General features: G+C 37.9%; 1 protein-coding gene and 1 non-coding gene across 2 annotated transcripts; both read left to right on the top strand.

The window, feature by feature from the left end:
* The first annotated feature begins 2,607 nt into the window (after positions 1-2,607).
* Positions 2,608-2,680, top strand: Trnak-cuu. The gene has a single exon. It is a non-coding gene; the product is annotated as a tRNA-Lys (tRNA).
* Positions 2,681-6,552: 3,872 nt separating this feature from the next.
* LOC103524542 (vigilin-like) lies at positions 6,553-25,877 on the top strand. Its single transcript, XM_026819924.1, has 13 exons — positions 6,553-6,605; positions 6,805-7,012; positions 9,027-9,205; positions 9,570-9,888; positions 10,172-10,414; positions 10,647-10,913; positions 11,116-11,379; positions 11,952-12,191; positions 12,854-13,051; positions 13,461-13,552; positions 22,588-22,858; positions 23,521-23,718; positions 25,057-25,877. The coding sequence occupies exons 1-13, from the start codon at positions 6,553-6,555 to the stop codon at positions 25,519-25,521; spliced, it is 2,997 nt and encodes a 998-aa protein (XP_026675725.1). The 3' UTR covers positions 25,522-25,877.
* Positions 25,878-26,497: the final 620 nt, after the last annotated feature.

The raw sequence follows: 26,497 nt of genomic DNA, 5'->3' as shown, positions 1-26,497 counted from the left end.
ATTAAAAAATACAAGTAACTCGTTGAAAACCTCTCCTAGTCATATCCTGTAGCCTGTAGAGCTCCAGCCACTCCAGTTGCCTCATGCGAAACATTTCACTTATGGTTCGAGATGATACAACAATAAATATAGATAAACAAATCTGAAGGGAGAGATGGAAAGAAAAGAAAGACAGAGAAAGTGAAGCGAAAGATCTGAGAAAATATAATCCGCCATAATAGGAAAGGAGAAAGAAAAAGGAGAACCAAAGGGAAAACGCAGCAAGAGGAAAAGATCGGAATTAGGGAAAAAGCGTGGAATAGAATAGGGGAAAGGAGAAAGCCAGAATGATTGAAAATTGAAAATTCGTGTTTCCAAAGAAAATAAGAAAGGAAAAAGTTTCCCCGGAAAAAAGGAACCCCGTTTCTCGCTGGTTTTCGTGTGAGATGTGTTTTGAAGAGAACATGAAATAAAGTTAAGATCCCATTACCATAATTGTGATATTGTGCTTTACCACACGCGTAAGCGTACACCGCCGCGCACTATCTTGCAACTCATGGATTAGCAGTAATGCCGGGTTTAATACTTTTCTCCGAAATTAATATTTATTTAATTCACTCACACACCGCGACTTTTGAGAAAAGCTTGTGTGCCACTGAGATACTCTCTTTCTTTGAGATAATATATTCTTCTTTCACTCTATTTTTTTGCTTTATTCCGTACCTATTAACTTGTTCCCGAATCTAATCCTGGATATATTAGCTTTATAATTAAATAATACCTATTCAAATCTAGCTTTATCACATATTACACGTGTAAGCAGATAATCTTATATTATAAGAACAAGAACTCATTCACAGTTCACATTTCATAGTTCACACACTGATCGCTCTATCTCTAGAACCACAACACCTAGAAAGCTGAAATTTGGTAGGAATATTCCTTTTATGGTCTAGGTGTGCAATAAGAAAGGATTTTGCGAAAATCTAAACCGATCCTGAGATACATATGATCAATTTTTGATCGCTGAAATCTCCATAAGAAATACACAGAGTGCAGAGACTGCGGGAGAGAAATGTTCCGCTCTCGACCAACTTTTTGAGTTTCGTTTATGTTTTTAGTTTGATAAATACAAGTTCGGCCATGCCTTTTCCAGAAGTTTGGCCATGCCTCGGGATGAACTAGCGGGCTTCCGGAGCGAAGCGACGGAATTCAGCTAGTCTTATATTATAAGAACAAGATCCATTCACTCATTCACAGTTCACATTTCACATTTCACACACTGATCGCTCTATCTCGAGAACCACACCACCTAGAAAGCTGAAATTTGGTAGGAATATTCTTTTTATGGTCTAGGTGTGCAATAAGAAAGGATTTTGCGAAAATCTACACCGATCCTGAGATATGATCAATTTTTGATCGCTGAAATCTCCATAAGAAATACACAGAGTGCAGAGACTGCGGGATAGAAAACTTTTCCTCGCTCGCCTAATATTTGAGTTTCGTTTATGTTTTTAGTTTGATAACTACAAGTTCGGCCATGCCTTTTCCACAAGTTTGGCCATGCCTCGGGATGAACTAGCGGGATTCCGGAGCGAAGCGACGGAATTCAGCTAGTACCTAATAAAGCTACTATAAAATATAAAGCTTTATTAGGAAAGGTTAGGTACTATTAGAAAGGCGATGCTATCTAAAATCTGAGTTCAATTTCCGGAGGGGTCGAATAAATATTTTCAGCTCTAGACTCGGATTTCAGGTTGCACTCGGTCTCAAGAGGACAATTGAGTAGGTGCGCATGTTAAAACAATAATCGATGACTGATTAGAAGAAAGCATAGAGCTAATCACTTAATGAAATACATCACATACCTATTTAAAATTGTTAGCATAAAAATCGCAAATTGGAATGTTTTAGTGAGATAGGTACGAGGGAGTTTTTACTTTCCATAGGCGGGAGAATTGAGTACGCACAAGAGAAAAGGGGCTTTTCATTAATTTTTATTTTTTACCGGAAAAATTGTCCATGAGCTAACGCGAAACATTAGAATTCAATTTTTCAATTTGTTTTTTTCTATAGGTATTTTAATGGTTAATTTCCGGACATCATCAGTTATTAACGGGGGAGAGAGATTAATGAAATAATTCAAATAATGTACAACATGTGCCGGCAGTATGGACCTATCTATGTAATCGTATATCGAACAGTTCCCGAGAATTCCAAGGTACTTTTTTTACATACCTACTATTCTACCCTCAAAAATTGGGGCCTATAATAATGAATAGTAATATGACTCATATGGGTAAAATGCTAGGTATTTATTTTTTGTATTTTTTCAAATTTTTACTAAGAAAATAAAAATCTTAAACAAAGTATCTCTCCCTACGAGTATTGTATTGAACAAAGTATTCAAACTAGGTACTCCAGTTTCTTTGTAGACCTTGATTCTTTGATAATAAATAATTATGACCCTATTATGTTGCTATAACATGTTATGTTGTGTAGTGCGAATGATGACGTCACATGTTATCCCCTCAGGTAGGTAAACGATGCGATGTTAAAGAACCGGTATATTCATAATCGTTGTTGCTTAACATTTCTATAACTAATTTTACCCTCCTCGATCACCAAGCCCGGCTAGCTCAGTCGGTAGAGCACGAGACTCTTAATCTCGGGGTCGTGGGTTCGAGCCCCACGTTGGGCGAAACTTTTTGGTTAGTATTTTATTTTTGTTTTAAAAACAAGTTATATCTTTGTCAGTTTATATAATTTGAATTTGTAGATGATTTATGATGGTTCTTTTAGAAGAAGGGGAGGATATGATAGGAGCTATTCTGGAGGAGAATATGATTGATTATGGTTGTTCTTCTGGAAGAGGGTTTGATGGTGGTTTTTCTGGAGGAGAATTTGATGGAGTTTCATCTGGAGGAGGATTTCATGGTAACAATAACGATTGTGGTGGTAATGACAATAGTGGTGCTAATAACGATTGTTGATGAAGTAACAAGAGAAACGAAAGAACCATTCATAAAAAGAACCAGAGATAAAACAAATGAAGATATCGTCGCAAATAACAATCTTGTCCAATATCCAAGAAACAAAGGAATGAGGATAATGTGCGGAACACAAATTGTACAAAAAAAAATATATATATATATATTCTAATCTAAATATCTAAATCATGATTTATTTGTGGTGAAGCTGAGAGCTTCTTCACAATTTTTGTGGATATCACAGCATTACTAAGAACCTCCTGTACTATTTCTAACATATTATCTATAATTTTTCTTTTTACTCTGGTAATGCCGCCACTGGTCGCTACTCGATTAAAGTAGCTACTGAATATTCCTCACGAGGCTGAGTGCACTCGGCCATATTTTTTGTTAAAGCAAACAAAAAATATATATATGTAAAGTCCGATGAGCGGTAAATCCTAGGATTTACCAGATCGTTTGGTAAAAGTCCGAAATAAAAATCTTCTCCGGACTTTTACCGGTTATTTTCGGTAAATCCTAAGGTTTCCCAACGCAACTTGGTAAATGTGCGAAATCATATCATTTCGGACTTTTACCAAGACACAGCGGGAAATGTAATTTGACATTTATTATTTTCTATTTTAAGATGCTGCAGGTGTTCAAACCTCTTACTTTAGTAGACCAGCCATGTCGGGCTTTTACCGTAATATATAATTAATAAAATATACATAGATGTATTTTAATTTCAATTTACAATATGTAATTTCTATTTATTTATTTATTTTTCTTATTTAGATTTCTCTAATACTCATGAATCTTTTGTTAGACATTTGAAAGCTCTACTTTTTCCTACTGACTAATGCTTCGTGAACATGTATTGAACCTTTTTATTATTTGTTAATTTGTCACATAAGTACTTTTTTCTTTGTTAATTGAAATTCCAGTAGTTATAATGTAATTGGGGATCGGTACCTGCTTTATTGTAATACCGATTACCTGTATTGTAATTACTCAAAATAAAATTGAAATTGAAATTGAATAATCACTCATTTATTGAGGTATTTCGCATATACATAGGCTCACAAAAACAATATGTATAGGTATTTGTTCCACGTTGAATCTTGAATATTACTTCTTCTGTGTTGTAGGTGTAGGTACTAGTTGACATCCATGCTCAAACATTTTCTAATGATGGAGGTTGTCGACAAGATGACAGATTTCTGACACATTCCAATTAGATACTCAGGGTTCTTCAAGCCGCAGGATTCCAAGGCAGACTTCAGGTTTTTGTGAATTAACCCATTAGCACTTATCACAATAGGAATGATTGATACAGATGACTGATTGTATATTTGAGCTATCTTCTGTTTTAGATCTTGATACTTTCTTATTTTTTCAACATATGCATCATGTATATTGTCGTCCAGTGGTATTGTGACATCGAATATGATGGCTTTTCTTTCCTCCCTTTATGTTATGCAAGCTTTGACCCTTTGCCATTGAAAAGTTTTTCAGTGCTCTTACCCAAAGCCTCCTCGACCACCTCTGCCTCTTTTAGGTCGGAAACTTGTATCTTCCACATCTTCATCAGAATTATTGTCTCCAGGTCCTTCATGATCTGGATACTCATTGTCAGGAGAATCATCCAAAGGTCTCATGATTATTCAAAGTTTTTGTAAACTGTATACAATTCTGAAAACTAAAACAAGATCAAGGTTAGGTTTTGAGTAGAATGTTTCAGTCATTTGTACGAGCATATATGTATGCATCTACCTGTATTCAAAACATCTTGAGATTTAAGAGCTAGGAACTTGAAATAGAGGACACAATAATAATATTTTATCATTAATATTATTTTTATTTTATCAACTTTCTTATATGATGTTGAAATATACGTTCATACGATTAAAAATGATAAATGATAAATTTATTTAATTTAATTGAAAGATCTACATTTACAATAAAATACAGGAGATCAGTTTACATAATTGATAAAAAAAAAGGAAAAATACAATAAAAAGCTAAATGTCTACAAGCTACAATAAAAAGCAATACAGTACTTGATGAAACTACCACTACCAAAACACTACTACCACTACTACTACTATTATTACTACTGCTAATGCTACATATACAGGGTGTCCCGCGAACGACTGTACAACGCTTGAGGGTTGATGTAGGACCTAAAGGGCTACCAGAAAAAGCTATCTGGACAGATCCGATTTTCAACAGGGGCGGAGTTATGAAGGGTTTTCTGTTTTTCAACATTTTTCATACCTTGTCCTCTTAAAACGCCTTTATCTCTTGAACCAATAAAGATAATAAAAAACTAATTGCACCATTGAAAATAACACAAAATTTACTAAAAGATAAGATTCCCTGTTTTGGTTAAACCCTCCCTCAAACACAACCAGAGGCTTGAGAAAAAGATTTTTTTGTATCTCTTTAAAAACTACCATTTTTTCAATTCGATTTTTCTTCAAGTTTCCACTGAAACCCATTGAATTTCTCCTGATAGAAAAGTACCCCTTTTTGTCCTCTTTAATCCCATTATCTTGAATTTTCTGAGAAATCATTATTTACGGAGATATTAACGATACAAAGGGAGAATCCGTCAATTTTCTACATTACTATGAATCCCTGTCCACCTGTTTCTTGCTATCGCCGCACCGAATTTTCCTCCAAAAACAACACGAACAACAAAACAAGTAAAAACAACAACAACAACAACAACAACAACACCAACAACAACAGCAACAACAACCACAACAACAACCACAACAACAACAACAACAACAACAACAACAACGACACCAACAACAAGGGTGGACAAACAATTTTCTCCCACCTGATCGCCTTATTTCCTCCTCCTCCTCCTTTCCTCACTCCCGAGTATCTTCCTATAGTTTTCCTCACTCCCGAGTATCTTCCTATAGTTTTCCTCACTCCCGAGTATCTTCCTATAGTTTTCCTCACTTCCGAGTATCTTCCTATAGTTCTCCTCACTCCCGAGTATCTTCCTATAGTTTTCCTCACTCCCGAGTATCTTCCTATAGTTTTCCTCACTCCCGAGTATCTTCCTATAGGTCTCCTCACTCCCGAGTATCTTCCTACAGGTCTCCTCACTCCCGAGTATCTTCCTATAGTTCTCCTCACTCCCGAGTATCTTCCTATAGTTCTCCTCATTCCCGAGTATCTTCCTATAGTTCTCCTCACTCCCGAGTATCTTCCTATTGCCTTGACTTGGAGCTGGACAATACTATAGAAATACCGCATTTATACTGCTAGGATGAGACTGAAAATGATTATCACAAATGCCGTTTCCCCATTAATACACTTGGTGAAATGTTATGCCTTGATTTGGACTCGCACTATGAACTTACATAGCCCAATTAAAATAGATCGAAAAAACACGAATGTTGGAAATTTTTAGAGAAAAGCTGAATTTTTCCCAGGTGATAGAACATCCTCGGGGGTCATCCTTGTGCTTCCTCAGATACAGCATACAGCTACTTGAAGGTAGCTTTGCAGGCCTTTGGGATATCTCCCTAAATACTTATCCGAACTGGATGATCTTTTTTTATATTCAAATCTAAACTAAATGGGCTACATTTTCGCTGCAGGTGGTTTTTCAATAGGACCTACAGATTTGCCGTAATTTTCATTTAAAGTCATTTTTAAAAATATCTTTCGATTTATTTTGTAAATAACTTTTTTTAGAAATCATTTGACAAAAAATATAGCGAAACAAAAGTCGCAGATAATTTTCTTAGCTTTAAAATGATGTCCATTCGCTTTTGATTTAGCGAATTTGAACGAGGATGCACGAGTGTTTTTGCTGAGGACCACCCAGGTGGCCCAAAAACGTGCGTACCGAAGAACTTGTGGAAAAAGTCCATGATCTGGTGGTCCTAGACCGACGGACGAAAGTGTGTGTTGTAGCTGAGAGTGTGGACATTCTTTATGGAACAGTTTTCAAGATCCTTCATGAGATGCTGGGTATGAAAAACCTATCCGCCCAATGGCTGCCGCGACTGTCACAATGGGTGCCGCGACTGACAGCAAGTGACTTGTTCAAAGGCTTGTCTAGACCTATGGAAACGCAATCCAAGTGAATTTTTGCATTGAGTTGTGACCGTGGATGAGTTTTGTATCCATCACTACAACCCTGACACAAAACGAGAGTCAAACAATGGACTGCGGCTGGAGAATCTGCCCCAAGCTGGCAAAATCAGTCAAATCGGCCGAAAAAGTGATTTTCCGGCAGATCTGACCGTTTTCTGGGATTCAAATGGAATAATTCTCATGGGCTTCTTTAAAAAAGGTAAAACGACAACTGGACTGAACTTTTGACAAGATTTGATGAAGCAGTGCAGCTCAAACGCCCCCATTTTGCAACGAAAAAACTGCTGTTCCACCGTGACGATGCTCCGTCTCACACCTCAACAATTTTCAAGGCTAAACTCCACCATTTTGGTTAGGAATTGCTGCTACAACCACCCTACTCAACTAACTTGACTCCCTATGATTATTTTCTGTTCTCTAACTTGAAAATTTGGATCAGCGGAAAGTGGTTCACCTCAAAGGATGACGTGAGCACCCCAAAAAAACGCCTTTTTAACAACCGTTTTGTTTCTTCGTTATTATTCGTAAACGGAGATTGCCGAAAACTCCGAAAAGAATATAAACTTCTCATTCAATTTGGGCAGTCATTTTTTCGTGATGACGTCAGTTCATGCGAGGTCGTAAACCATGGCTGCTTCAACGTTATTTTTTTGCGACCTTTGAGGGTATTTAGGGACCGTTTTGGATGTTTTTGAGTGCGCCAATGCACTTTTTGGGTACATTTGGAAGGGTTAAAAATGTGGCAGGGACGCTGGGTTAAGTGTGTGGCCCTAAAAATAGACTAAGTTGAAAAATAGAACCAAAACATATAGGTATCTTGCACCATTTTCTCAAACACAGGTACTTATTGATCCACCCTCGTAACTGCTAAGGTCTTATCGTCCCGAAATGGAAGAGAGAAGGAAGACAAAGCCAGCTGTTCAGAGAACGAACATTATCCGTTCAAGATAAAGTCTGCCCGGACGGGAATCAAACCCGCGGCCTAGCGCTTACAAGACAGACGCGCTACCAACCAAGCTAAACCTAGGCTGACCAAAACATGAAACAAGGCTGACCGAAACATGAATATTTAGCTAAAACGAGGCTGACCGAAACATGAATATTTAGCTAAAACGAGGCTGACCAAAACATGAATATTTAGCCAAAACGAGGCTGACCAAAACATGAATATTTAGCTAAAACGAGGCTGACCGAAACATGAATATTTAGTTAAAACGAGGCTGACCAAAACATGAATATTTAGCTAAAACTTATTATTATTATTATTATTATTATTATTATTATTATTATTATTTTTCTAAGTACTCGCCAAATTTTGAGCGGAGCCAGGGTCGGGCCCAGGGGGGGTTAACTTCAAAAACTTAAATAGGAACCCCCTAATTGTGACACACCATGTTAACAGCATAAAAAATTAAATTATTTGGTACACGTTTGAGCTTTATCCAACCTGTTCAACCACCAGGGCCGGAGTTGTGGTCTATTCAAATATTCATTTTTCAATGTTCTTCTGCCAATAGGGGGAATATCAAAAATGAGAAATTAACTTTGATCTGTGATTTGTGCTTAAATTAGCTTCCACTATTGATTCATTTTGAAATTCAGACCAAAAAATCCAATTTAGATTTTCAGTCCTGATGATCATTTGTACAGTGTTTCTCAAACTATGTTCCCTCAGGTGTGCCGTGAGATTTGGATTGGAGTGTTGAGAAGTATGCCGCGGTCACGACAACTGCCAGAAGTGTATTTTCCTAACTCCCCCTATTGGCGGAAGAACACGAAAAAATTAAATAGGCCATAACTCAGGCTATGGTTTTCGGATCGAGCTCAAACATGCGAAGAAAAAATTCATTTTTTTGTTGTTTAACATGGTGTGTCACAATCAGGGGGTTCCAATTTAATATTTTGAAGTTGGCCCCCCTGGGGCAGACCCTGACTCCGGCCAAAAGTTAGGGAGTACTCCAAAGAATTTCAGCTTTATTACTTGTTTCAGCCGAGAAGAGTGATGTGGTGAAAATCCGTGGACCTAAAGACAATGTAGACAAGTGTGACAAACATCTGAAGAAAATGCTCAAGGAAATCAATGAGAATAGTTTTGTGCTGCAAGTGCCTATTAATAAGCAATATCACAGGTACCTACATAGTGGAATCTGTCTATCCAAGGGACAGGCATTTTTTTCCTCTGTTTAGCCAGGTTTCCCATTTAGATAGGTTCGACTATCATTATTAGTAGTAGTTTTATTGGACTTTGGAATGGAGAATGGAGACACGATAAGCCTAGATGAAGTCGATCTGAACAAAGTGGATAGGTTTAAAGTTCAAACCCAAGTACTTACTACAATTGATTGTATTGTTTATTGAATAATTTAGATTGTTGACTTAAACGAATGAAGCTTAAAATATGTACATATAAGTAATAGAAAACATTATGAAATACACCAAGTAAGAAACTTGGTTTACTACAGGGAAAGTTTAGCCCATGTACTTGATTTGCAGATTTATCATTGGTAAGGATGGCGCTAACATCAGGAAGATTCGTGAAGACACCGGTACAAAGATAGAGTTGCCTCCTGAGGAAGATGACAAGAATGATACCATTGTTATCACTGGCAAGAAAGAAGCAGCTCTCGAAGCTAAGAGTAGAATTAACAAAATTCTCGATGAATTCGTGAATGTAACTCAAGACGAGGTCAATATACCATACAAGTTTCATAACTATCTGATAGGAACGAAAGGCAAGCTCATTCAGTCTATCAAGGATGAGTGTGGAGGAGTGACCATTAAGTTCCCGCCTCAGGAGAGCAAGAGTGATAAGGTAGGTAAATCTAAATTTATGAAATGCTATACAAACCAACCACCGGTGGTGGTCCCAGGTTCGATTCCGGCTCTGTGCTTGGAATTGAAGTTGCACTCAGCCTCGTGAGGATAATTTATTAAGTAGCTACTTTATACGAGTAGCGACCAGTGGCGGCATAACCAATGTAAAAAGTTGATTAATTGGAATATGAAAATTGATTGCAAAGAAGAGACTTGGTCGTGCTGTAATAGTGAAAAGACTCTGCTTTACACAAATAATTGATAATAATGAATTGCTACAGGTTACTATCAGAGGTGCAGCTGATGATGTGAAGAAGGCTCGCTCTCTGCTTCTACAATATGCCGAGGAGAGAGAACAATCTTCCTTCACTGCGGAGATTCGAATCAAGGTTACTCACCATAGATATCTGATTGGCAAGGGAGGGGGCAAGATGAAGAGGATTAGAGAAACGGGAGCCAGAATTATCTTTCCGTCGGAGCAGGATGAAGATAGAGAGACCATTACTATCATCGGAAAGAAGGAGGTAAAGTATGAACACTACTACACTAATACAGCCTTCTGTGTGAAGATAGAGAGACCATTACTATTTGATCTGGGTGTAAGGGTAAGGTCTTTACACTCACTACACCCGAGAGTCCCAAGACCTGAAAAATAAAAGATTACGAAAAACTAATGTTACCACGTTGTTCAGCACCTAAAAATACACAGATCTTTGTTAGGGGTGACATGTGGGACATACTGTATATAAATTTCAGGCGGTGGAGGAGGCTAAGAAAGAATTGGAGCGTATCATCAAGGACATTGACAACTTGGTAGAAGACTTTATTACAATCGAACCTCAATATCATCGTCACTTTGTAGCTCATCGCGGTGAAGTGCTCAATCAGATTATTAACGAGTGTGGCGATGTAGCCATTTCATTTCCCAAGATGGGTTCCAACGAGAGTAGAGTAGTGCTCAAGGGAGAGAAAGGAGCATTGGAAACTGCCAAGACGAAAATGGAGGACATTGTCAAGGAACTGGTAAGTCTCGCTCAACAAAATTTTCATGATCTAAAGTAACGCCCCCGATATTTTCATTTGTGAATGTTCAAAGAAAGAAAAAGTTTGAAACAACCACCTAAGCTAGGCCAAGTCCTGTTTTTCAAATTGAATTTTCAAATGTTCATTATTGATTTAGGTTTGGTAGAGTTCTGTTAGTGTGAATTGAAATTTTGCTTTGCAGAAGGATCGTATTCAAATAGAAGTGATCATACCACAAGTCCATCATCGCACCATCATGCTCAACTACCGAAATGACTTGGCTCACATCCGTTCACACTACAATGTGCTGGTTCGATTCCCGGATCGTCCAATGGAAATCAATGGAGATGCCAATGAAAGCGAGAACCAAGTGAGGAAAGAGGACATAGTACTGATTGAAGGAAGCGAGAAAAATGTAGCTGCTGCCAAAGAGGCCTTGCTGGACCTCATTCCTGCAGAGTTACAAGTAAGTTATCCCTGCCAAGTTAGCAAATAGTGGTAAGTAACTATTTTATCAACGTCTCGCTGGAGGACGTAAAACCAGCCCTGTCAAGCCACAGATAGTAACAATGACTCTTGAGGGTACCTGAATGGGACTACGATCAAGTCCATCTCAGGAAGTAGGGTACAGTGACATAATTATGTACCTGAATATCCCTCATCAGACCCCTATGATTCGGGGGCCTTGAGCTGGCTGTCTGGCCTAGATGGCACCTCGTGGTATCCTCTGAATGGGATAGTATATGGACTCACAGCTTTTCTCTGGAATAAACCTGAGTGTGCGGACTCTTTAGAGGTGCTACAGGTGAATTTTAGAGAAACTGAGGAGGTTGAAATATACCAGTGAGGGTACTTCCAGGTTCCATCAAGGCCCTGGGATAGCAGCTCGGGCAGGGGAAAAAATACTCGTCACAATAGATCTACAGAGGTCGCAGTGTTAATTGCATACTCTCTCGGGAGACTCCCATAATAGAATAGAACTATTTTATCAACTGGAGGAATTGAACACGAATGCTTGATGATAATGAATCATTACAGATGGAGGTACCGTACGAATATCATCGCACCATCATAGGTGCTAAAGGTCAGAAGATTCGAGTTCTTCAGGATAAGTTTAACGTTCGTATCGAAGTGCCGCGCTCTGAGGATAGACTGGACTATATCAAGATCAAAGGAAGAAAAGCAGACATTGAAGATACAAAGCAAGAAATCGCAGCCATTGTATCTAAACTCGATGAAGAGAAAGAAGATAGGGAGAAGAAATCTTTCCAGCTCAAGGTAAATCACCAACACATGCTATGTTCTATTGAAGATTCAGTAACTTTGTGAATATTGACATTAACTTTATCTACTTCACTTACTTGGTTTTACTAGGAACTGGTTTCGCCCTACCGCTTCATTAACTCTTGTACTCCATTTTTCTTAATATTGCGATACTCGGGAAAACACATGGATAAATAACACACACACACGATAGATATCATTATAAACGTATGCATCAATGTGAACGGAACCTGAAAACCAAAACAACAACAACAACGATTTTAAATAAATGTTTTCGAATTCAAATTTTAGTAACCATCACCGAATTTATGTATTTTCCGGTCATCATGTGTTGTCTGTGTGTTTTTCCGTGTGGATTCCCAGTCTAAGAGCTGATGATGCCGCGCAATAAGGGGAAACCGACGTAGATACAGTTACCATCCCTCCTCCCCTTAATGAACAAAATATGTACTTAGTGGTATAGTGTTTGATTTAGACTGCTGTAGAATGAGGGTATGTATGTAGTCGTAATTATCTCAAAAGTTTAATATAACACCACTTAATTTATTCCAAACTACAAAGTACAAATGAGAAAGGCTTGTTTTTCTCCATCTTCCACTCTATAGATATAGAGAGAAATGGAACCTAAGTGAAGTTTATGTATTGTTGATCACTAGATGGAGATAGATCCAATCCATCATCCGAAGATAATTGGACGTAAAGGAGAAACTGTCAACAATATTCGCAAACATCATGACGTTCAGGTGAACTTTCCTAAACGAGGAGACCCTGATGAACATATCATCACTCTGGTGGGATATCAACAAAGTACAGAAGCTGCTAGAGATGAAATACTAGAAATAGTCAAGAATTTGGTAAGTTTATTGTCTTTTATGGAAGGGAGGAATTTTTAAAAATTCCGGCCAGGGTTCAGAGAATTTTTCAAATATTTACCAGTTACCAGTAGTAAATTTTCTGTGTTCTCTAAAGCAAAAGAACCTGCTTCAAAAGTCCAAATATTGTAAAAAAAAAAATAGTGAGGAGAAAAAAAGTTACGTTGAAATTTATCCTCCAGCATAAAGTTGATCCTTGATTTTGTAAGTGGGAAGTGGGTATGCGGTATTGTGGAATAAGTTTAAACTTCAGAGCAAAGAACATTAATAATGATAATTTCACAGAAAAAAATGCAACACTGAACAGCAGTTTGAGAAAAACCGGAAAATAGGAGCGTTCCTCTAATTTTGTCAGCCAGTGTGGATGTCATGTCCTATTAATATGTTACAGGAAAGTTTATATAAAGGTGAAGTACCTACAGATAGATGCCATGTCATATTAATATGTTACAGGAAAGTTTATATAAAGATGAAGTACCATAGGTATCCCCCCCCCCCATCTTTCTGTATTAGGCCTAGCCAAGGATATTTAAAAATAATTAAATAGCCCAGGCCTGTAAAAAAAAAAAATAAAGCCTTGAGGTTTTAATAATGATCATTATTTCCAATGGTGCGCTCTGATTTATTTGGCCTCACTATTTCAAGTCATACTGGAAATCCAACACATGCTTACCTACTTGACACTCCCCATCTAGAGTGTGCTGCACTCTAGCGGGGTATTCAACAACTTGTCTAGGTACCCCTTACACTATCCAAAAAGTAAGACAGCAGAAGTAGCACTGAGGTGAGCACTGAACTTACAAACATCCGTCGTAAATTTTCCATGTGTACCTACCTATATCTCAAATTTCATGCATTTAGGACAACGAATTTCTTCAAAAAAGGGCGAAAATGGCCGTTTGGGCCACTCCGGCCGGCCAAGGCCAAAAATAAAATAACCATCATTGCTATACGTTATGATCATTGGATGGACTCTGATGGACCATAAGCCTTTTCCTACCTTTTTTCTCAGACGATCAAAAAATACGAGAGGGTGGGCACCCTAACCTGATACAAATTGTATAGAAATGCCGAAACCGCGAGTTGCCAATTCGGCTAAAAATTCAGACAAGACGTCTGTGATTCAAATGAAGGTCTAACACGTTCAACCACAAAGTTGTGCGGTTTTGCGGTCGAGTCAAATTATTATTATTGACGGAACAAGACAAGTTCTTAAGAGTTAAGTATTGGATTCGATACTTACTCGAAGTAGAAAATTTGTTATTGGTCGACTGGCCAAAACGACAAAAAATTTAAATACAGTCAAACCTGTCTACATGGGAAACCTGGATAACCTAACGGACGAAAAAAACAACTGCGTAAAGTCTGACGTCACACATATTTAAACTCTTTCATTAGAACGGAAAATGAAAATTGAATTTCGACCTTTTACAGTTATTTTTTCGGAGTTTAGACCTCAGATTTGGATTTTTCCCAACTTTTTACATAGGAATCGACCATTTATTTATACTTTTTACCCATTTGCAACAGCTCCATTAAAGAATAAGAGTACAAATGCTATACCTACTAGGTACTTACCTTTGGGTTTCGTTTATCCGGACATCTCCATCAGTTCAAAGAGGTAAAATGTATTATTATTGGCCTATACTTACAGTTTCTTTTTTACTATGATTTTCCTATACAGTTCTTTTTCTATTAAATTCATACAATTCATCATTCGCATTTCGGACATACCACAGAAACAAGATGAGCAACGTAAACAGAATAATAACAGCGCATAAAAACTCCATTGGGTAATATTGATAAAATTAATAGGTAAATGATTTGATTATAAACGAAATCCTAATTAAGGGGCGGGCCTATTTAGGTTATAATTGCCTACTGCTAGTAAAAGTTCACTTCAATAGGTCTTCTACACACAACTCCATAGCACACGAATAAAATCTAGTAAATCCCGTAATGCGAATAAATGTTATTTACAAACAAACAATAATTGACGAATTAGTTTAGGATTTAAAAACCCAATGGTATAGCATTGAAAAAACTCTTTGTCACGGATTTACTCTGGATGATTGCAATCAGATTACCGCGAACTTTGAAATTTAGCTACATCCACTAAATTGTAAACAAAGTTGTACCTACAAAATAGAAGCAAAATCGCACTGATTTTCTTGATGTAGAATATAATAGAATTTCTTGATTTGATAAGGCACTAAGAAACTTCTTAGAACACAATAAAATAAATTTCTTACCGACGTAAATTGCATTCAATTTTCTTACACTTACGGCGCAAAATGAATTTCTATTAATTTCTTTTCTTTGTCGTAGTGCATAAATTTTTTGCTGAGGCTCTGATATTGCACATGCACATATTTGGCCTTGAAAAATATCGAGCTACGAGAGCTAGATGAAAACTAGAGCTCCGTATACACAGCTCCGGGACGGAACAGGCGGGACCGCCCGTCAAAAAAAAAACTTTAAAAAATATCCGTTGCCATTACCTATAAAAATAATAGAAAGTAAAAATACCTACCTAGGTACCTACTTCTAAAACAAAATGATAATAAGTAATAATTACCTACCTAAATAGAACTAGGAGCTGTATTTTCCAAATGATAGGTGTAACACTCAGGTAAGGTATGAAAAAGTCCATGGGTACTCGTCACACACCTTTTCAAAATCGTACATTTTACTCAGTTTAGCTTAATAAAAGTAGGTAATACCAACTATGAAAAAAAAAATAATAAATAAAATAAACTACACGACACTTGGTAAAAAAAAATAATTAAAAATCAAAAGGGGAAAAAGGTAAACTTTTTCATTTTCCCCTTTGCATAAAGAACAAACAGTTCTGATACTTTGAGCTTAACTTTTCTGACTTTTCACTAGCAAAGACTCAGTTTAGCTTAAAAAAAAAAAAAAGTAAAAAGAGGAAAAATGAATGAATAAATAAATAAAAAACACAAAAAGAAAAATGAATGAATAAATAAAATTGATAAAAAACACAAACACACACTTTAGCTTTATCTTAAAAAAAAAAGTTTAGTTATAGGTACTTTAGCTTTTACTTGAAAAACAGTTTAGCTACTTTTGACTTAACAGTTCCAACTTCTCACTAGTAAAGACTCAGGATAGGTCTAAGGAGCCAAGGACTGAGTTAAGTCTAAGCTCCGAGTTATGTGTTAGGCTGTTAGGACGTTATGTCTAAGGACCGCGATATGACTGACTAATCACACTGACAACCTTATCAGTCTTCAGGTCGTAGTTTAACCCATTCATCGACATAAAGACGTAATTTCGTCTTTTCGGATGGAGACATCGCCAAAAATACTGGTCTACCGCGGGGCGAGCAGATGTGTACTTGCCTTTATACACAGGGCTTATACGGGATTTGAATCTGGTTTGTAACATACTGATAGATTCTGACTTGACTTTGTGAAGATTCATAATAATAATAATAGACTCTTGAGTGGAAGGTAACCACTAGGCGAGGTTAACGCCGGAGGCGTTTTCTACCACCTAACCCTTAGAGCTCCATTATTATGTGGTCAAAATCTCAAATAAATGAGGATAAAATTCCATGCCTCGGCCGGGATCGAACCCACGCCCTCCTGTTTACCAGGCGAGCGTCTTGACCACTATGCTACCGAGTACCTCCATCCGAAATGACGTCTAAGACGAAATTTGGTTTCCTTTGTTTGATAGAGGTTTGACGTCATTATATAACCGCTAAGGTTTTTAGTGACGGGGCGGGGCTAGTACCTTTCATTTAGGGACAAGATACCCGCCTTCCCTGATTAACGTCACCTAGTCTGCCTAGCCGGAGTGGGGCGGGTAAAGCCCAACTGAGCACCCATAGGGTTAAACCAGTTCAGAATCCGCTATTTTGTTACTTTCTATTTTTATTTGTGAAGTTTCCATTTATTGGTTTTTCAGAACAATTCTCTCATCAAATAAATAGGTAACAAATGGTATACCCATCCGTAAAAGCCGGAGCTTGTGCCACGGATGGGGAAAAGATTTTGGACCTTCTAGGCAATCTAGGCCAAATATAGGCACTTTGGTCATTTGGATAGCAAAATTTCCCTCTTCCTTCATTCAAATGTCCCAACTTCTTCATTCAATTTTCCCACTTCATTCAATGTTCCCACTACCTTCATTCAAATGTCCCAACTTCTTCATTCAATTTTTCCACTTCATTCAAATTTCCCAGTACCTTCATTCAAATTTCCCACCTCCATAATTCAAATATCAATACTTTGAAATGAACCTCATAACGTTTCCCAACTAACATTTCTGGCTGGCTGCTGGGTTTAAAAGAGTTAACCCCATCAGTACCCTACCCACCAGAACCTAGTATGTAGGTACCTAACTACCTACCCATGAGAACTAATAACGATCGTTCAGAACAATCGAAACAAATATACCTACCTACCTACCTTACTTGGGTACCATCTTACCTACCTAATACAATACCTATGGGTACCTACCTATCTATGTAGGTACTTACAATAGGTACCTACCTACTTATACCTATCTTGGTTAGGTACTTTTGGTAGGTGTAACATCTTGAGTCGGTAATACAAAATAAGGTAAGTTTTGTTCATACAAGGTTACAAGAAGTACGTGAATTCTGGGTTACAAAATCAAATACAGGGTACCTACCTATGTAGTTATGTGTACCTACTTGATATCTCTCCGTTTTTTTTTTTTTTTTTTTTTTTTTTCTCATGGAATGCCTTTGGTCGCTACTCAATCAAAGTAACTACTTATTTGTCCCCATGAGGCTGAGTGCACTCCATATTTTAAGCACGGGGCCGAAAAAAATGGACTAGCTGGAATTTAACCCCGGGGACCTGACCTGTTGTCATCCATTGAATATACAAGTATGAACACGGAGTAAACGGAGGTTAAGTGCTGAGTCCTTGGCAAGTGCTGAGTTAATATTAGAGGCGAGAAGCGGAGATATAGGAAACGGTAGACTTGGTTGAAAAGCTTTTACTTCTCCTTACCTTCCTTTCACTTATAAATATTTTCCTCTTCCTATCCTACACCATTCCATGGGAGTCTCATTATGATGATAATCCACGTATTTCAAGTTCAAATCTTGACATTTATGGCTCATGTTTCCTTTTTCAATCTCTGTTGTGATAGTTACCTGGATTAAATTTAATAATATATAATTACATGTACTAAAAAAAAAAAAAAACGTTAAGAGTGTTACAGTGACGTTAAACCCATTAATACATAATGGAAAATAATAATAATACGTAAAACGTGACGGCAGTAGAACTTTCAATGCGCCATTTCCCAATGATTCCCCGAATTTCAACATATTGCGTGTGGTGACGGTGAATTTGACCCAAAAGACACTTTGTTTCAACACCAAATTTTACACTTACCTGATGTATATCATATGAACTCAGTGTATCCTCTCCTCCGTATGCCAAGTCTCCAGGCCCGTACAACCAGCCTGGTGCAATGTCCTCCTTCAATAGGATGGCATTCCTACTAGACGTATACATATAATGTAGCAGAACATGGGCACAACATGATAACACCCCATAGCATAGGCCTACACGTATGATCCACTCGGTAACATGGAGCAGTATGCTTGTGACTGACTTGACACAACCCACCCTGTACAAACTAGCCGCCATGTCACGTGACCATGGGTCGTTATGACAAACGCCAAGGTAGTCGGACCGACAGCAAGAGAACGGAACTGTAGGAAACAGGACTTGACCATCTCTCTGGATATACCTGGTCAATAAATACAATACATATCCATTGTTCATAACTACGTTAATATTTTCAGTAAATCCATCTGAAGCCAGAGGAGGCTACTCAATATATCTACCAATGATCATGATGCTCAATGAGCGATTAGCTCACTCCACGGAGTAAAATATGCAAAATGCAAAAACTCGAACTAGCTCAGTCCGCGGACTGGATTTATGCAGAAGCTAAATTGCCGAAATCGGCCATTGAGCATCATGAGAAAAGCATAAACTGCTCACTCCGTGGAGTGGAAAACAAATGCCAGACCGCGGATTGTGCGTTTTGAAAAATGCTCTAAAAAGATGAATGCTGCCCGCGGCCAACAATATAAGGTCCAATGCGGCCCGCGGTTAGGTACCTTGAAGAGTTAGTGCACCCCTGGTTTAGACCTTAGACCCTTCTTTCAGGGAAGCAGATACTGTACCTACAATATTAGTCTTACTTTTCTAAGCTTGTAGAATTGAATTTCAGGGAATCGATCTGAAGCCAGGCTACTCGGTACCAATCGGTGTGATTGTGGGCACCACAACATTTCAGCTGTGATTGTATTGTATCCAAGGTTATCTTCGAGTCTTTATCCAATAGATAGGAGCCCATACCTTGGGGTGAGAATTAAAGCTAGGATAAGTAAAAAAGAAAAGACAAATGCCGTGGAAGCCAGCAATGATATTGTAGGAAAATATTGGGACGCGCGTAGGAAAATGACATAATAATCAATTCCTTTGCATTAGTAAAAAACAACAACAACAACATGTTTATATTTAATGCACAGGGACACAGCTAGGGCCATTCTTAGGTGGAGCGGCGTGTTTCCTTACCTGAAATTAACACAGAGATCACAAAAACTCAACGCTTTCTCGAAAATAATAATAAATAAATAACCCGTAGGAAACTAATTTTTTGCCAGATGATAGAAGACCTTGATTGATGAATTTCCTCGAAATTTTGAAGTTTTCCTCCACGTGCTTCCTCAGATACGACCACTTGAATGTAGCTCTGCGAGCCTTTGCGGAAATGCCGATATTTCCGGTAAAACCCAACCGAATCAAAAAATGATTAATAGGAACGTATTGGAAATTTAGTTTTCTACAATTTCACCTTAAACCAATTTTGCGTGGGACCAACGGATTTTCCACAATTCTGCTTTTAAGAAATTTTGAGACGTTTTTCTCATTTTCTTTCCCGTGCCACTCCGCATGGAAATCGCCTTTGTTCCTCTACCTACATACTACATTACTACAAACTATTTTCGTGTTGTATGTATGTAAGTATGAGTTTTTTTACCGCCGTTTTTATTTCATAGCAATGACAACGGCTACATTAGACTCGTGTGGTCTGTGTTGTAGCATGTTCATCGCGTAGTATGCCTCTCATGAGATGTGTTTGTTATTGGGACAGTACAGAGTGTGTATAAAATCCGCGGACCCTCTAATATTTTTTGAACGGCTAATAAAGATGAGAAGCTGAAAACTACCTAGGTACACCCTATGGTTGATAGTAGGTACTACCTAGGTACACCCTATGGTTGATAGTAGGTACTACCTAGGTACACCCTATGGTTGATAGTAGGTACTACCTAGGTACACCCTATGGTTGATAGTATGACACCCTATGGCCCTATATTTGATAGTAGGTACACCCTATGGCCCTATGATTGATAGTAGGTACACCCTATGGCCCTATGATTGATAGTAGGTACACCCTATGGCCCTATGGTTGATAGTAGGTAGGTACTTACACAGTTGAGCTGAGACACTGAATGCTGATCTTGTGCCCTAAGAACGCAAGTATAACCATAGAAGCTGCAGCAGCCTCAATACAACAACTCAAGTAGAGAATATCATGTAGTATCCCTAGCATGAGATACAGGCGCAAGCCCCAGATTGTGAGGCAAAGTCCAAAACTCGCTAGGATGAAAAAACCCAACTGAGAACAACACACAAGCGATGTCTGCCTTTAGCGGAAACTTTCACCACAAACACGGCCATTAGGACTTTGAGAAATATCAATTTGATCAGATGTCACTTTTAATGGAAAGGAAATACAACTGGCTACATTCTACTATAGGTTTACTGTTTTCGCAATGGTATTTAACAAGTTCAAGCCATTTGCACAAACTGGCTAGAGCCTGCCGGTTTGTTTGGTTTAATTGGTTTGCACAAAACTGTTAAGTAGAGGAACCGAGAAAAAGTTCTTCTGGCTTCTGCAAACTTTAAGCCTGCGTTCACACGCTACGATTCATTCGGTGTGTTTACTACTTGCGTACTGCAGTACTAGTTGCGTACTAAAGATGTACTACTTGCGTACTGGATAAAAACAGGTAGACTGGGGAAAAATACCTCTCAAAATTTGGTCCCAGGGGAAAAATCCTTTATTATATTCCACGAAATAATCCTAGAAGGCGAAAAAAACTTTCACAAATGATTAACTTTCTGGGAATGATAGCTAGGGTTAGATAGTTCACAACAAGATCTTTCACAAATGATCAACGTTCTAGGAATGATAGGGTTAGGTAGCACGCGAAAAGAACTTTCACAAATGGTCAACTTTCTGGGAATGATAGGGTTAGGTAGCACGCGAAAAGAACTTTCACAAATGATCAACTTTCTGGAAATGATAGGGTTAGGTAGCACGCGAAAAGAACTTTCACAAATGATCAACTTTCTGGAAATGATAGGGTTAGGTAGCACGCGAAAAGAACTTTCACAAATGATTAACTTTCTGGGAATGATAGGGTTAGATAGTACACAACAAGGTCTTTCACAAATGATCAACTTTTTGTGTGTTTCCTATTGGGTTTAGTATAGGGTTAGGAAACATTAAGAAAAGACCTCTTAATTATTTGAGCAAAATTAGTCAGCTCCCATGGCGTAGTGGTCACTGCACTCGCCTTGCACGCGGGAGACCCGGGTTCGATTCCCGGCGGGGTCAAGAAATTTGTATCATGCAAATGATTGATCCCGTGACTGGCTGTTGCGGGGCCCACTCAGCCTCGTGAGGAAAATGAGTAGCTATGACATGTAAATGCGCTTAGCGACCGGTGCCAGCATGGTAGGTAAACATTGGTTGTTAGGATTATTGAGATATGTATTGGGAAAAATCCTACAATGCTGCAGTGAGCACTAGAGATGCGAAATCCCAGTCCCAAGGTTGATTTAATTCATTACAATCAAGTCCGCCCTAGGAGTTGAATCTTTTAATTCAGTCCCAGTCTTTCCAGTCCCTGTGTAAAATCTCAACAAACCCAAACCCAGTAGGTAGTGTAGGTACATGGTACCTACATGCTTGGGATTGTACACAGGGACTGGAAAGACTGGGATTGAAATCTAGAGTGATTGTATAGAAGCAGTCCTCGCATCTCAGCGTAACCAATCAGATCGCTCCATTTACCTAGTAGACATTCCCCCACTCGCCGCACGGTAGTGCGTCAGGCCAAGTTCCGTTAATGCATTCCTCTATCTATTTAAGTATTTACTATTTTTTAATGCTAAATGCTTATAAACCTGAGTGTGCGGACTCTTTAGAGGTGCTACAGGTGAATTTTAGAGAAACTGAGGAGGTTGAAATATACCAGTGAGGGTACTTCCAGGTTCCATCAAGGCCCTGGGATAGCAGCTCGGGCAGGGGAAAAAATACTCGTCACAATAGATCTACAGAGGTCGCAGTGTTAATTGCATACTCTCTCGGGAGACTCCCATAATAGAATAGAACTATTTTATCAACTGGAGGAATTGAACACGAATGCTTGATGATAATGAATCATTACAGATGGAGGTACCGTACGAATATCATCGCACCATCATAGGTGCTAAAGGTCAGAAGATTCGAGTTCTTCAGGATAAGTTTAACGTTCGTATCGAAGTGCCGCGCTCTGAGGATAGACTGGACTATATCAAGATCAAAGGAAGAAAAGCAGACATTGAAGATACAAAGCAAGAAATCGCAGCCATTGTATCTAAACTCGATGAAGAGAAAGAAGATAGGGAGAAGAAATCTTTCCAGCTCAAGGTAAATCACCAACACATGCTATGTTCTATTGAAGATTCAGTAACTTTGTGAATATTGACATTAACTTTATCTACTTCACTTACTTGGTTTTACTAGGAACTGGTTTCGCCCTACCGCTTCATTAACTCTTGTACTCCATTTTTCTTAATATTGCGATACTCGGGAAAACACATGGATAAATAACACACACACACGATAGATATCATTATAAACGTATGCATCAATGTGAACGGAACCTGAAAACCAAAACAACAACAACAACGATTTTAAATAAATGTTTTCGAATTCAAATTTTAGTAACCATCACCGAATTTATGTATTTTCCGGTCATCATGTGTTGTCTGTGTGTTTTTCCGTGTGGATTCCCAGTCTAAGAGCTGATGATGCCGCGCAATAAGGGGAAACCGACGTAGATACAGTTACCATCCCTCCTCCCCTTAATGAACAAAATATGTACTTAGTGGTATAGTGTTTGATTTAGACTGCTGTAGAATGAGGGTATGTATGTAGTCGTAATTATCTCAAAAGTTTAATATAACACCACTTAATTTATTCCAAACTACAAAGTACAAATGAGAAAGGCTTGTTTTTCTCCATCTTCCACTCTATAGATATAGAGAGAAATGGAACCTAAGTGAAGTTTATGTATTGTTGATCACTAGATGGAGATAGATCCAATCCATCATCCGAAGATAATTGGACGTAAAGGAGAAACTGTCAACAATATTCGCAAACATCATGACGTTCAGGTGAACTTTCCTAAACGAGGAGACCCTGATGAACATATCATCACTCTGGTGGGATATCAACAAAGTACAGAAGCTGCTAGAGATGAAATACTAGAAATAGTCAAGAATTTGGTAAGTTTATTGTCTTTTATGGAAGGGAGGAATTTTTAAAAATTCCGGCCAGGGTTCAGAGAATTTTTCAAATATTTACCAGTTACCAGTAGTAAATTTTCTGTGTTCTCTAAAGCAAAAGAACCTGCTTCAAAAGTCCAAATATTGTAAAAAAAAAAATAGTGAGGAGAAAAAAAGTTACGTTGAAATTTATCCTCCAGCATAAAGTTGATCCTTGATTTTGTAAGTGGGAAGTGGGTATGCGGTATTGTGGAATAAGTTTAAACTTCAGAGCAAAGAACATTAATAATGATAATTTCACAGAAAAAAATGCAACACTGAACAGCAGTTTGAGAAAAACCGGAAAATAGGAGCGTTCCTCTAATTTTGTCAGCCAGTGTGGATGTCATGTCCAAATTCCATACCTCGGCTGGGATTGAACCCACGCCCTCCTGTTTACCAGGCGAGCGCCTTGACCACTACACCACCGAGGTAGGAATAATGGAAATAAATACCTATGAAAATTGTATTTTTTTCAAGAGGTTTGATAAAGGGGAATAGGTGGATCAATAAGTACCTGTGTTTGGGGACATGATACAACATTGAGCAAACTTATTGTAGCCTATTGATAGATTGACATCTCAAATGCTTATGCTAGAAATTTCTAATCGATAAATCTATTAGTATTGATTTTTCGGTCGATTGAAGTTGTTGTGTTCGCAGTAGTTGACTGTGATGGGAAAAGGACAGTACCGCGCAGTCATTTCATTCCTCATTTTGGACGGGAAAAAGTGTGATGAGATCAAATCAAAGTTAGATGCTGTGTGAGGGGGTTTTTTCTCCATCTATGAACACCATTCGCTTTTGCTTTAGCGAATTTGAACGAGGACGCACGAGTGTTTTTGCTGAGGACCACCCAGGTGGCCCAAACATGTCCTATTAATATGTTACAGGAAAGTTTATATAAAGATGAAGTACAGATAGATGTCATGTCCTATTAATATGTTACAGGAAAGTTTATATAAAGATGAAGTACAGATAGATGTCATGTCCTATTAATATGTTACAGGAAAGTTTATATAAAGATGAAGTACAGATAGATGTCATGTCCTATTAATATGTTACAGGAAAGTTTATATAAAGATGAAGTACAGATAGATGTCATGTCCTATTAATATGTTACAGGAAAGTTTATATAAAGATGAAGTACAGATAGATGTCATGTCCTATTAATATGTTACAGGAAAGTTTATATAAAGATGAAGTACAGATAGATGTCATGTCCTATTAATATGTTACAGGAAAGTTTATATAAAGATGAAGTACAGATAGATGTCATGTCATATTAATATGTTACAGGAAAGTTTATATAAAGATGAAGTACAGATAGATGCCCGTGTACATCCTCGTATCATAGGAGCCCAGGGCAGGTCAGTACGTCGTATCATGGAGGAATACAAGGTGGACATCAAGTTCCCTCGTCAGAATGATCCAGATCCAAACCTGGTTGTGATCACAGGTAAGGAAGATGATGTATTGGATGCTAAGGATAGATTACTCAACATGGAGGATGAGTTTCTGCAGGATCTGGAACAAAGAGGCGAGGATTACGCTCCACCTAAACCTGCCGCGCCTGGTTCCTATGCCACGCAGAATGGAAATCATGACACAGGGGCGGCTGCAGGATTCGTAGTGAAGGGGGGCCCTTGGGAGCAGAAGGCCCCTGATACTGCAAGCACGCAGGACTTTCCTTCATTCCGTGGGGGGAGTAGTTCTGAATACACTGGTGGGAATAATAATGTGCCTTGGGGTCCACGCCGATAGACCTCTTTCATATTCTTTAGAATTTTATTACGTACCTAACCTCCTCTTTTTCTGTCCAAAACCAAATCCAATTTTCCAGACGTCATTTTGTCATTATTTATTTTGTTAAGGTATTTCTCATTTATCATTCTAATGAATTTGTTACTGGAAAGTTAATCTCCCCTCATAACACTTTGGAATCGGATACCTCAAGTATTAAACTCAAGAAACAAATTATTTTATTATAGTTTCAATATTATTATTATTACCTACGTATATATTCATTGTCTAGTTTTTGTCAAGTCTCGTACTGTCCTATACTTCCCTTCGTGTCGTAGCTCAAATGAACTGAAACTTATCGAGACGCCTCATCCAACTGAATTGTTGTTATTTGAAATTGTTACCCTTTTCTTATCTTTCTATTTAAAGAGATCATCTTTTGTAAATTATTATGAATTTATCGATTATAATTAAATTAGGTAAATAAAATGTTATGTAAAGAGGAAATAATCGAAAATAAATAAATTAATATTACTATTTAAAGAAAAAAAAATTCTTCTTTTATTTACCTACAAACATCAAATCTTGGTAATTATTTAATTCCTAAATTTAGCTTCTACTCGACTTGAGCAATACTGTTTAAAACGAAATCACGTCGCTGAAATTCAGCTGGACTAGACTGTTCATTTGAAGCGTGTTTCTGTGCGTGATAATATCGGAGAGGCCAGGACTTCAACTTGGTAAAACATGAATATTTACCTAAAACGAGGCTGACCAAAACATGAATATTTAGCTAAAACTAGGCTGACCAGATCATTAATAGGTATTTAACTAAAATGAGGCTGGCCAAAACATGAATATTTAGCTAAAACTAGGCTGACCAGATCATTAATAGGTATTTAGCTAAAATGAGGCTGGCCAAAACATGAATATTTAGCTAAAACGAGGCTGACCAAAACGTGAATATTTACCTAAAACGAGGCTGACCAAAACATGA

The sequence above is a fragment of the Diaphorina citri genome, unplaced genomic scaffold (genome assembly GCF_000475195.1).
Source record: "Diaphorina citri unplaced genomic scaffold, Diaci psyllid genome assembly version 1.1 scaffold103, whole genome shotgun sequence".
In the NCBI taxonomy this organism is placed as follows: Eukaryota; Metazoa; Arthropoda; class Insecta; order Hemiptera; family Psyllidae; genus Diaphorina; species Diaphorina citri.
This window is presented reverse-complemented; position numbering and strand designations above follow the sequence as displayed.

Coding starts and splice junctions, on each gene's coding strand:
- LOC103524542 (XM_026819924.1), top strand. CDS start 6,553: ATGGGCTACATTTTCGCTGCAGGTGGTTTTTCAATAGGACCTACAGAT. Junction 11,380..11,951: donor TCATTCCTGCAGAGTTACAA/GTAAGTTATCCC, acceptor GAATCATTACAG/ATGGAGGTACCGTACGAATA. Junction 12,192..12,853: donor AGAAATCTTTCCAGCTCAAG/GTAAATCACCAA, acceptor GTTGATCACTAG/ATGGAGATAGATCCAATCCA.